The sequence below is a fragment of the Balaenoptera acutorostrata genome, chromosome 2, assembly GCF_949987535.1.
Source record: "Balaenoptera acutorostrata chromosome 2, mBalAcu1.1, whole genome shotgun sequence".
Classification (NCBI taxonomy): domain Eukaryota; kingdom Metazoa; phylum Chordata; class Mammalia; order Artiodactyla; family Balaenopteridae; genus Balaenoptera; species Balaenoptera acutorostrata.
The window spans coordinates 93,154,843-93,168,512 of record NC_080065.1 but is presented as its reverse complement, the minus strand read 5'-3'; the positions used below and the strand labels follow the sequence as shown (position 1 = coordinate 93,168,512).

The following is a 13,670-nucleotide window of genomic DNA, read 5'->3' as shown; positions in this document are numbered from 1 at the left end:
GGCAGCCTCTCTGCTAATGGATGGGGTTGTGTTCCTGTCTAGCTAGTTGTTTGGCATAGGGTGTCCAGCACTGTAGCTTGCTGGTCGTTGGGTGAAGCTGGGTCTTGATGTTGAGATGGAGATCTCTGGGAGATTTTTGCCATTTGGTATTACGTGGTGCTGGGAGGTCTCTTGTGGACCAGTGTTCTGAAGTTGGCTCTCCCACCTCAGAGGCACGGCCCTGATGCCTGGCTGGAGCACCAAGAGCCTTTCGTCCACACAGCTCAGAGTAAAAGGGAGAAAAAATAGAAAGAAAGAAAGAAAGAGGCTATAATATAGTGAAGTAAAATAAAGCTATTGTAAAGCAAAGCTATACAGACAAAATCTCACCCAGAAGCATATACATATACACTCACAAAAAAAAGGAAAAGGGGAAAAATTAATATCTCCTGCTCCCAGAGTCCCCCTCCTGAACTTGGGCTGATTCGTTGTCTGTTCAGGTGTTCAGCAGATGCAGGCACATCAAGTTGTTTGTGGAGTTTTAATCCGCTGCTTCTGAGGCTGCTGGGAGAGATTTCCCCTTCTCTTCCCTGTTCGCACAGCTCCTGGGGTTCAGCTTTGGGTTTGGACCCTCCTCTGCGTGTAGGTCGCCTGAGGGCGTCTGTTCCCCGCCCAGACAGGACGGGGTTAAAGGAGCAGCTGCTTCGGGGGCTCTGGCTCACTCAGGCGGGGGGAGGGAGCGGTACGGAGGAGGCGGGGCGAGACTGCGGCGGCCGAGGCCGGCGTGACGTTGCACCAGCTCGAGGCGCGCAGTGCGTTCTCCCGGGGATGTTGTCCCCGGATCCCGGGACCCTGGCAGTGGCGGGCTGCACAGGCTCCCGGGAGGGGAGGTGTGGAGAGTGACCTGTGCTCACACACAGGCTCTTTGGAGGCGGCGGCAGCAGCCCCAGCGTCTCACGCCCGTCTCTGGGGTCCGCGCTGATCGCCGTGGCTTGCGCCCTTCCCTGGAGTTCGTTTAGGCAGCACTCTGAATCCCCTCTCCTTGCGCGCAGCGAAACTAAGAGGCAAGAAAAAGTCTCTTGCCTCTTCGGCAGCTGCAGACCTTTTCCCGGTCTCCCTCCCGGCTAGCTGTGGTGCGCCAACCCCTTCAGGCTGTGTTCACGCCGCCAGCCCCAGTCCTCTCCCTGCGATCCGACCGAGATCCGACCGAAGCCGAGCCTCAGCTCCCAGCCCCGCCCGCCCCGGCGGGGGAGCAGACAAGCCTCTCGGGCTGGTGAGCGCCGCTCGGCGCCGAGCCTCTGTGCGGGAGTCTCTCCGATTTTCCCTCTGCGCCCCTGTTGCTGTGGGATCCGCGCTGATAGCCGCGGCTCGCGCCCTTCTCTGGAGTTCGTTTAGGCGGCGCTCTGAATCCCCTCTCCTTGCCCGCCGCGAAACAAAGAGGCAAGAAAAAGTCTCTTGCCTCTTCGGCAGCTGCAGACTTTTTCCCCGGACTCCCTCCCGGCTAGCTGTGGTGCGCTAACCCCTTCAGGCTGTGTTCACGCTGCCAGCCCCAGTCCTCTCCCTGCGATCCGACCGAAGCCCGAGCCTCACTCCCAGCCCCGCCCGCCCCGGCGGCTAAGCAGACAAGCCTCTCGGGCTGGTGAGTGCTGCTCGGCGCCGAGCCTCTGTGCGGGAACCTCTCCGCTTTGCCCTCCGCACCTCTGTGGCTGCGCTCTCCTCCGAGGCTCTGAAGCTTCCCCCCTCCGCCCCCCGCAGTCTCCGCCCGCGAAGGGGCTCCTAGTGCGTGGAAACCTTTCCTCCTTCACGGCTCCCTCCCACTGGTGCAGGTGCCGTCCCTATTCTTTTGTCTCTGTTATTTCTTTTTTCTTTTGCCCTACCCAAGTACGGGGGGAGTTTCTTGCCTTTTTGGAGGTCGGACGTTTTCTGCCAGCGTTCAGTGGGTGTTCTGTAGGAGCAGTTCCACGTGTAGGAGTATTTCTACTGTATCTGTGGGAAGGAATGTGATCTCCGCGTCTTACTCTTCCGCCATCTTCTCTCAGAGCCCCTAGACTTTTTAAAAAGAGTTAACTATGAACTTTTTACCCGTAAATTTGAAAACTTAGAAGAAGTTGACAAATTCCTAGAAAAATAGAATTCACCAAAACTCACTCAAGAAGAAATAGGAAACCTAAATAATATGATAACTATTACAGATACATAATCAGTGGTTTAAAATCTTCCCATGGAGAAAAAAACTGATCCAGGTGATTTTAGAGCTGAATTCTCTTAAACTAAACTTTCAAGGATCGTATCACACTACCTTTCAAGAGAATGGAAAAAGAACTATTTCTCCAAGTCATTCAAATAAGGCCAATACAACCCTAATACCAAAAGAGTTTGTGAAGAAAATTATAAACCTATTTCGTTCATTAAAATACACATCAAAATCTTAAACAGAATTATTGGAAATCTGAATTTGTAAGTGTATTTTTTTTAACAGATAAAACTCAGTTACCAATCTGAGTTTATTCCAGATATGCAAAAGTAGTTTCACATTGAATACCTGTAAATGTCATCACCAAATCATTAGCAAAATACAGGAGAAAATTCATATGATAAATTCTGTAGATGCAAGGGAAAAAATCACTTAGTAATGTTCAGTGCCTTCTTATGATAAAAATTCAGAACCTAAGATCAGAACAGAATTTCCTTGCCCTCATAAAAACTATCTAAAAAAAAAATAGAAATCATTTCAATAAGGAAGCATTAAAAAAAATTCCCCCTTAAGATCAGGAGCAAGACAAGTTGCACCATTTCTGTAGCCATTGGGGGGGGAAGTATTAGCATGGCAGGATGGGAGAATAATAAAAGGCAGAAAAATAAAAGAAGATGTAAAGGAAGAGACACCGAAAAGGAAAGAACCAAACTAGGAAAATATATTTATAGTGTAAAGTCTTAATGTGCAGAATGTATAAAGAACTCCTAGACATCAGTAAGAAAAACTGACAGTCTGATTGCAAAATCATCAAAACATTGAGCAGGTAATTCAATGAAGAGGAAATATTAATGGTGAATAAAAATATCAAAAGATGCTTACTTAGATCATTAGTAATCAGGGGAGTGTACATTAAGATTACAAGGAGGTATCATCTTTTGCCCACCCATCAGATTAGCAAATATTAAGAAATATGACAATGTCAGGTGTTTTGGAGGATATAAATCAATTCTTACACACTGCTTGTTGAGGTGGATATTACCCAAGAATTAATAAGAGAAAAATTAGTGGCATATTCGTACATGGAGTATTACACAGCAATGGTAATGAATGAGCCACAGCTATGTGCAAAAACATGGATGAACCTTACAGGTAGAATGTTGAGTGAGAACAAGCATTCCTGGGAAAATGTGTATGATACCTATTTCATAAAGCTTAAAAACAAGCAGTAGTAAATATCTTGTTTAAGTATGCAAAAATAGTGAAAACATCTTTCAAAAAGCAATGGAGGTGGGGCTTCCCTGGTGGCACAGTGGTTAAGAATCTGCCTGCCAGTGCAGGGGACACGGGTTCAATCCCTGGTCTGGGAGGATCCCATGAGCCGTGGAGCAGCTGGGCCCATGTGCTGCAACTGCTGAGCCTGCGCTCTAGAGCCAGCGAGCCACAACTACTGAGCCCACGTGCCACAACTGTTGAGGGCCTCACGCCTGAAGCCCCTGCTCCGCAACAAGAGAAGCCACCACAATGAGAAGCCCGTGCACCGCAATGAAGAGTGGCCCCTGCTCGCTGCAACTAGAGAAAGCCCGCGTGCACAGCAACGAAGACCCAATGCAGCCAAAAATTTAAAAAATAATAATAATAAATATTTTTAAAAATTGAAAAAGAAAAATAGCAATAGAGGGACTTCCCTGGTGGTCCAGTGGTTAAGAATCCTCCTTGCAATGCAGGGGACGCCGGTTCAATCCCTGGTTGGGGAACTAAGATCCCACATGCCACAGGGCAGCTAACCCAGCACACCACAACTAGAGAGCCCATGTGCCACAACAAAAGATCCCGCGTGCTGCAACCAAGACCTGACGCAGCCAAAAAAAATGAATAAATATTTAAAAAAAGAAAAAGGCAGTGGAATGACAACAGCATCAACAAGATAGTACTTTGCTCTGTGGTCAGGCCAAGGGAATAGGAAAAGTGTAGAAAACAAGGTATATATGCTAGTCAGTGGTAATATTCTAGTTCCTGGCTTAGGTGGTGGGTTTATGAATGTTCAGTATAGTATGCTTTAGAACTAAAATAGATTGTATATATTTTGCATTTGAAAAAAAAGGAATTAAAAAATAAAGGGAATTGAAGGTGAGAAAATGGAGATACCCAATTCTTCACTAAAGTGGAGGGATTACAGGTGGATTGGGGGCCTAGAAAAGTGTTGTTCTCACCCCTAAAAACCTACAAGCATGATTGTTTGCTTGTAGAATGTTCAAGAAGAAAGTAACTAACTGGTAATTATAGCAAAGATAAAGTAAAGTTCTTGAGAAGATGAGAAGGGATCCAGAGCTCAGGGAGAGGGTCTATAGGAGCAGAGTCTCCTCCATTGTAACTAGTGGGAAAGTAACAGGTAGGTACAAGTGTAGGTGAGTCTGTAGATTTGCTGCTGGGAAGAAAAGATGAGTCTCGAGTGACTTCAGTATTCTCATTGTTACTAGATGTTGAGAGATGGGGAGGATAGGAAGGTGAAATTTAAGAAGAAAAAGGTGGGAAATGGGCTTTCAGAGAACCAGGCAACAAACTTCCTAGGTAGACACTTAGTAATTGCTGGACAGTATTAAGTGTCCATTTGAGATTTATGTTTTTGAATTTAAAGTTAAATTCGAGACATCACACTTTTGTATTTTTCTTTAGGCTTTTCCAGCTGTTCTGGTGACTTTACAAACTTTTAATGTGAATACTCTTAACAGTTTTTAGTAAAAATTTAATAATAAAATTTTTCTATTAATCAATGCTAAATATATTAGAATAAAGAAACAATTCTTCAAATTAAGTGCTGGGAATCCATCTTTGCAACTGGATGCCTGGAATCCATGCAAAGGATTTGCAACAGTGTACCCTTGATTTTGTAAGCTGTAATTCCCTTTAGGCTTTCTTAACTCTTAAGTCAAATTTCATTTACTTTCCTCTGTACTTTACCTCCACGATAGGGATTAGAAATCTTAAACATTTGCTATACAATTAGAATTATTAAAAATGAGCTTAGGGCTTCCCTGGTGGCGCAGTGGTTGAGAATCTGCCTGCCAATGCAGGGGACACGGGTTCAAGCCCTGGTCTGGGAAGATCCCACATGCCATGGAGCAAATGGGCCCGTGAGCCACAATTACTGAGCCTGCGCGTCTGGAGCCTGTGCTCCGCAACAAGAGAGGCCGCGATAGTGAGAGGCCCGCGCACCGTGATGAAGAGTGGCCCCCGCTTGCCACAACTAGAGAAAGCCCTCGCACAGAAACGAAGATCCAACACAGCCATTAATAAATAAATAAAGCAGACCTAGTATAGTGTAATTTAAAAAAAAAAAAAAAAAAAGAGCTTATATCTAAAGCTTAGCAAGTACTTAAATGTATGTGTGTCTTGAGTTATAAAATGAAAACCGGTTAGTTAAATACCATTTAACTAGGAATGTTTATTATGCTCTCCAGAATTTTATAAAATAAATTTCTTATAATATAGCTATATTATTTTATGAAAGCCTTAGCCCTTTAAAATGTTGGTATTAACCTGAAAATTTAATATTCTGTGCTGTTTTTAATGGATACTCAAATTGCTGATTTTATTAGCTAAAGGAAGCCACTCAGATTTGTAAAATCAGAGTAGTTAGTGTTTTCAGGGATTTAAGTTGATTTGTCTGCCTTTCATTTTCTTCATTTCTCAGGAAATTCTATGATGCAAGATTATATAATAGCATATTTTAAAACTTTTTAATGAAAATTTCTTTAAGATACCCAATAGTATTAGTTTATTGGTATATCTTAATACTTTTAATACTGCTATTCCAGTAATGTTATTAAATTTAGTTTCTGTTATTGAAGAATAGAGATCTTTAATCATGAAGCATAAATCATAAAGGGAGCAGCAGTCTATTTATCTGAAGCTTTGAAGTAACAGTATAGCCTGAAATTAAGAGAATATCATGTGGGTGGTCTTCTAGGATTTTCACTGGAAGTAGGTTGTGCAGATACCTGATGGGGCATTTTTGTCTTCCTGTTACGGCAGCAGCATTCATTTCCTCCAAACTGTACTGAAATTGCTCAAAAGGAAAGAACAGATTGGCAATTTCCCTTCCCAGGTGAAATACTTGTGACGTTGGTAGTAGTGGCGGTAGGGCTTCTGCATCTTCCATCTACTGCGTTACTTTTTTAGACTTGACCATTTGGAGGTATGATTAGATAATATGTCTTTTTAAGTCTCATAAATTACTGTGTAACATTGTAATGACATTTTGTTGATTTTTGAATTACCAAAATGAAGAAAGGGACTTGGAGGTCTAAATTTTTGTGAATGTGTTACATATGGTGTGTGTGTGGTATGGGCATATGTGTATATATATATAGGGAGGAAGAAAACAGAGATTGCTGAAATGTTTTCAAGATTTTTTAAGCATCTAAACTTACATTATATACTTACATTCCCATGGGGATATTTGTTTCTCTTGTTAGCTACACAAAATAAAAGATACTTTTGACCCTATTGTTCAGAATCTCTTTTTTTTTTTTTTTTAAAGATCAAAATTCCTTTTGTTATACTATCAAGCCAACTCCGGCCCAGCACATGGCTACTCTTCTAGCCTGATAAGTTTTGTGTTAAATGGTGAATGAACTTTATGTAACATGTTGAAAGCATATGCTACACAGCACTTATTTTCTGTTTCTGTAACTGTGTTATAATGAGTCGTGAAAGACAATCAAATGTTTAAGCAAAATATGTAGCCAAGAATTGTTTATATAGTAAAAGAGTATTAATGACATTATTGTTTATTGATTCAGAATTATTTCTTATTTTAGTTTTCTTCTTTGAATTTAAAAAAACTCATAAATTAATGTTTATTTCTTATACTGTATCATTTTTACCAATGTATTTGAGTTTTTATGTTATGTATCTGAAGTACAGAGTAACAGAGTTATTTTGATGGCTGTATAATAGGAAACAAATGTATTTAGAAATAACATTAGAAATAACAGGCATTTCCAAGGACTATTCTGGGCTTAATCTCTAAATTATTCGACTTTTAAAAGATTATTTTTCAAGGATTTATTATTACATTTGCAACAGAGAGAGAGAGAGAGTACCTATGATGTGTCAAGCACTTGTTACAGGAAGTGAGGCTACAATGATGAGAGACAACATTGTATGCCCTTGAGAGGTTCCCAGTCTAGGAGAAGACAAGTGAGTCACCAGAAGAGTTACAGTACAATGTGGCAAATACTCTCATAAAGGTGTGAAGAGAGATGTGCTGCTTAGGAATTTTTAGTTTGATTTTGTATTTTAAAACCATTTGAGGCTTAATTTTTCATTGGACCTAATTATTATGCACAAAAAGAAAGCATCTACTATCTTTATGTATTAGACATTAAAACTTTAACAAAACAAGCACATTTTGTTATGCTAATTTCTCTGATTTTACGAGACTAAATCTTATAAATGTGTTATTCTGAAGTGTAGTTTAGGATCTGAAATTAAAGAAACATTTATGAATTTAGCTATACAAAGAGATACTGTTTCTTTGTATTTAAAATGTGTTGATTCTTGTATGTGGGCATTATCTGCATCTCTTTCATAAGTATTTTTATCCCTCAAGTTAAATTTGCACATTAGAATGAATAGAATTCTAATTAGAGTTGTTCTTCAAGTTGAAATACATAAATTGTTGTATAACATTATTTCTCATCTTAAAACCCAAACTAAAATTAAACTTTACCAAGACTATAATATTTAACCTCCTTTTGATATAGTAAAAGGTATTTTTTTGTTAAATAAAATGAAAAAGAAAATCCTACCAGTATAATTTATTTATAAATGGTCATTGCAGCCTTGAAATACCTTTTTTTTCTTATATATTATAATTATTAATATTTCTCAATTTGGTCTTTGTGTCCAGATTTTTGGTGTTTTGACTTTTCTGTAAGTGTTTTCTTTAATATGTATGTTGTGAAATTGAACAATCTGTTTATCTTTGGCTTCAAGGTTTTGCATAATGTTTAAAATGACACTGAGATTTTTGTAAAAATATCTCTCCTGATTCTTCTAGTACTTTTTTTGTTTAGTGGTGTTGAGGATGGACATGCATTTTTTAAAAGTAGATCTGGAATTTATTTAAGGCTAAATAATGACATAGAGATTTAACTCCCTCCAGGTGGATACCCAGTTGTCTCAATATCATTTATCGAGTGATCCTTTTCCTTATAGTTTTGAAATACTTCTTTCATCTTTCTTATTTTCTTTATTGATTTCTCTGTCCCTGTTTCTGTGAGCTTATTTTCTAGTGGGAGAATGACTAACAGTAAACAAATAAGAAAATGATAAGTAAAAGTAAGTTCTGTAATGAAAACAAGAAGAATGACATATAGTCAGTGACTGGTGGTCTACTTAAAATGAGTGGTCAAGACAGGCTTCCCTGAAAGAAGTGACATTTACTCTGAAAACCAAGGAAGGAGGCTGTGCAAAACTCTGGTGAAAGTACATTTCAGGTAGAGGAAATGGCCCCAAGGTGAATGACCTCCATGTGCTCCAAGAGAAGAAAGAATAGTAGGAGTATAGTAAATGCGGGATGGGGGAAGAGTGGTGAGGAACATAGGAAGAGTTGGAAAAGAGGGCTGAGGAGAAAGCATGTATTATGTAGAGATTTGTAGGCCGGGCTGAGCACTTAGGTTTTATTTTAACTGTGAAGATCAGGGCTCAAGATCAGGGCTTAAAGATTCAGATTGTCTAGGATGAGTTTTTCTTATTTTTCTCCTCCAAAAGAGGAAATACAGGAACATAGATAATATGTATATCAAATAAATAGGTTATTATGTAATTAGGAGCTATTTCTATATACATATGACCCTATAACAAATTTGCTTCCCTTTTAAATAATTTTACATTTTAAAGAAAACAGATTTTTAGAATCATCTAAGTACCAAGAATTTAGAACTCAAAGAATAAAGTATCTACTTGCACTAAATAGAACTCTTTAGAGAAAAAATTTATGATGTGTTTTAAAAATAATACTTTTTCTTCCATTAAAATGTTTGTATTAGGGAACAGACATCCTTGGAAGAAGGAGAAATTCCTTGGTTGCAGTACAATGAAGTCAATGAAAGCAGCAGTGATGAAGGAAATGAGCCTGCCAACGAATTTGCACAGCCAGAAGCTTTCATGTTGGATGGTAACAATAACCTTGAGGATGACTCCAGTGTGAGTGAGGACTTGGATGTAGACTGGAGGTATGTAGCACAGTGTGATTACCGTCCTTAATTGATCATTGAGTAGAATTTGTTTTTGATTCTGAATTATGAAAACTGAATCTCTGACAGTCAGCTAAGAAATATCTGTTTTCTCATCTGTCAGTCTTCCTCTCCCTCAAAGCTCATTTCAGATGTCACTTCCTACGTGAACTTCTTTCTTAACTCCAGTCAGTGACCTCTTCCTTCTTTGACCGTTAGCTCTATGGAAGCTCACCTTATATCCTAGTTATTTATACACTTAATGGTTTGAGGTTTCCGACTTCTAAATTTGGCTTTTAAAAAAAAATTTTTTTATACAACAAATACATGTCATGTATCCCAATCTCCTTAATATAACACTTAGTGTAATCCTTTAAAAATAAAAAGTCCATGATGAATACTACCTGAAGAATTTCAAAACCTGTGATTGAATCATAAGACGATAGTTTTCCTTCTCCATATGCAAAATATGGAAAATATAATTGTTCCTTCCCAGAGATGTTGAATGTATTAAATTTACTTTATGCTGACAAAGAACAGTGAGCTTCAAATAAAAGTAACATATAAATTAAATGGATTATAGAATTGTTATGGCTCATGATATAATGATCAGAATTTAACTGTTTTGGTTTATAAACTTGGACTTATTTTTCAAGTGTGCAGTAACCCTCTGGAAGTAGCTAATTATTGAGATGTAGAGGGAATGTTCCAACTAATCCCTTTTTGTTACTTTTTCTGGAAAAATCATGACTTGGTACTACTCTTGCTTTCATCTCTGCACAGATATATTTTTAAGAATTTGTCTTGTTTTTCCAGTTAAAATTCCATTACAGAAAATTTAGAAAAATAAAGGTAAGAAAAACTCATTCATACCCCTGGTAACCCTGCAGGTTTCTAGAACTTATGTTTTTAAGGCCTGCTTTGTGTCTTCACTTTCTCTTTCTGAGTGTTTAGTTACTTGTTTGTACTTCTCCAAATTGTTCCAGACATGAAACTCAGCATCTCCATGAATTCCTCCTTACCGTTTCCTTTTCTCACTCCCCAGGGGAAGAAAAAAATTATGTGTTCAGAGCAGACTCTTATTGACCATGTTGTGGAAGTAGAAGTGGGGTTTCCTCACAGCCACACAAACAATTTGTAATTCCATCCTAAATATTCTCCTCCAAAACCTATTTTCTGTCTTCCCAAACACTGTGGAAAATCAGTGGCTTCACCTAGTCCTAGTCTTGGTGATCTTGACACCCCCTTCATTTCTTCCCTCTTTTATGTCTGCCCATTCCCCTGTTACTGAACTCCTTGTTAATTCTGATGTCTTCTCTGATGACATTATACAAAGTCATTACAGTGCTCAGCAGGTGACAGAATTGCCTATTTAGTGTCATCTATGTGTGTTGGGAGGCAGTTATGGTTTTACATGAGGAATTTTGTTCTTTTGCACATTTTTGAAATTTTATGAATATAATTTTTACACTCCATTATATAGGTGCTCCATCCTATAGATGCACTAAAATTTAATTGTTTCCCCATTGAAATAGTGCAGCAAACTCCCCCCCTATAAAACTTGATCTGTACTTCAGTTTATTTCTTTAGGACAGATTAACAAGAGGTGACATTACTGAGATGTGTGATATTTTTTAAGATCTCGATGTATTGGATATATTTCTAAATAACTTTCAAAACAGGTTTCACATAAAAAATTTTTTTTTCTCCACTTGTTTTTGCAGTCCATTGGTCCCATCAGCTTTTTTTTTTTTCTTAATTTATTTTATTTATTTATTCTTGGCTGCGTTGGGTCTTCGTTGCTGCGCGCGGGCTTTTCTCTAGTTGTGGCAAGCAGGGGCTACTCTTCGTTGTGGCGCGCAGGCTTCTCATTGCAGTGGCTTCTCTAGTTGCGGAGCACGGGCTCTAGGCATGCGGAGAGTGCAGGCTCAGTAGTTGTGGCGCACGGGCTTAGTTGCTCCACGGCATGTGGGATCTTCCCAGACCAGGGCTCGAACCCGTGTCCCCTGCCTTGGCAGGCGGATTCTTAACTACTGTGCCACCAGGGAAGCCCTCACATAAAAATTTGAAGGTATAATCGAGGTCTTTATTGAACAAAATTTAGCTTAAATTTGAAAACTTCTGATTCATTGATGATCTTTCTGGATATGGCTGTTGTATTAGATTTTAGAGACATTGCTGATTGTTCCAAAATTTGGGGAGCTTCAAAGTACTTTTTTTTTTTAATATGGAAAACAATTTAGCATTGATTTTAAGACAAAATTTTTGAAGGTTACTGTTCTGAATTTTGTCTAGATATGGCAACACCTCCTTATTTGCTTTTGTGCTACTCTTATTCAATTTATGTGGTAATAGCTAAGTGTTGATAAGGTGAAAATGTGGTTTGATTTTCATATTAAAATAGCATGTCATTTTGACAACTAAAAGGAAAAGCCATGACAAACAGTAGCAATTCTTATCTAAAGACAAAATTTGACACACTTTCTTTTCAGTTTTGCCACTGCTTAGGAAAAAAATTAAAGCCCTTTGGTTTTTTTATTTTAGCTTAAAGGAAAATGGAAAAAGTCCTCTATCAAAAGTTTGTTTATTTGTTTTGATTAAGTCACAGAAATATTGTAGAATAACCAGAGAATATTTCATAGATTGGTGTGGTAGGAGTTGATGTGGAGAAAACATAGATTTTGGATTTAGACATATCCCAAATGTACCATTTATTTATTCTTTGATAACAACTTAAGCTTTCTCTTGGTTAGAAATTGGGGTTATAATTATTATTTTTTAATAATTATTAACCTAATAAGAAATCAGGGTTGTAATAATTAACCTAATAAGATTGTGAGAAATTAATTCTTTGCGGATATAACCATGCTTTAATAATAGAATTTTTAAACTCTTTTGAAATTATTTCAGACTTACAGAAAAATAGCAAAAGTAGTACAGAAAATTCCCATATATCTCTAAGATTCCCTAAATGTTAACATTTACCACATTCGTGTTACCATTCTTTCTTTCCTTTCTTTATATTCATGATATTTTTTTCCTGACGCATTTATGTGTAAGTTGCAAACATGATGGCCTAGAATGACTTTCATAAAAACAAGGATATTTGCTTATGTAGCATAATAAAATTGTCAAAATGAGGAAATTAACACTGATACAGTACCATTATCTAATCTACAGACCTATTCAAATGTCTATAATTGTCCCACTAATGCCATTAGAGAAATTTTTTTTGGTCCAATCCAAGACCACCATGTTAGTTAACATGTTTCTTTAGTTTCTTTTAATCTGGAGTATTTCCTCAGTCTTCTTTGTCTTTTATAACTTTGACATTTTTAAAAATACAGGCCATTTATTTTGTAGGATGTCCCTCAGGTTGGTTTTGTCCAGTGTCATAATTAGATTCGAGTTACACATTTTTAGTAGGAATAGCATAGAAACAATGTTCTGTTCTTCTCAGTTCATATCAGAAGGCACATGGTGTCGAATTGTCCCATTACTGATGATGTTAATTCCGATCACTTGGTAAAGGTTTTATCTTTCAGATCTCATCACTGTACAGTTGCCATTTTTAGCTTTATATAAGTGTCTAGTGGGAAGATAACCTGTTTCCTTTCAAACTATCAAGCTTCCATCTGCTAGTTTTAGTGTCCTTGGTGATTGTTGTCTGAGACAGTTATGACCATGGTGTTTACCAAATGAATGATACTATAATTTTTAATATTAGCTGATTATTCTTAAGTTACCAAATTACAACCAAATACCATGCTCTGAGTGTCTAGATTTGTTTAGCCCAGAGAAGAAAAGAATTATTGGGGGATAGTTGACTCCAATCATTTGAAGGAGTTTTCTGCAAAGGGACAGTGGGCATAGTTTGTGTTGCTTCAGCAGGCAGAACTAGAGCACTTACTTCACATAAGTTTCAAACTTCTGTTAGGGCTCTCCCATACTGCATGCTCCTGCTTAGAAAGCGGTAAGTTTTCCGCATGGAGGAAATGGTTCTTCTGTTTCTTGAATGCCTACTCTGGTGCCATCTCTGTGCAAGGCACCTGTGGGCATCTACTCACTTAATTTGTTTTACAGATAAAGAATCAGTAACAGTTAAATAATATTTTCATACTGTTTAACTATGACTCAGTTAAATGTGACATTAAATTCCTATCTGACTCCAAGACTCTTCCTCTTTGCAGTACATTTCACTGATAGATGAATGAGTTCTAGTATTGCAGAGGAGGTTTATTCAGTCATCTTAG

At 38.3% G+C, this 13,670-nt stretch overlaps 1 protein-coding gene across 3 annotated transcripts in view; it reads left to right on the top strand.

The window, feature by feature from the left end:
- PJA2 (praja ring finger ubiquitin ligase 2) overlaps positions 1–13,670 on the top strand; it is an 86,401-nt gene that overhangs the window by 51,261 nt on the left and 21,470 nt on the right. For all 3 annotated transcript variants that reach the window (XM_007192083.2, XM_007192084.3, XM_057540332.1), the window contains one exon: positions 9,232–9,417. In XM_007192083.2, the coding sequence (XP_007192145.1) occupies positions 9,232–9,417 (186 nt within the window). The remainder of the gene's footprint in view (positions 1–9,231; positions 9,418–13,670) is intronic.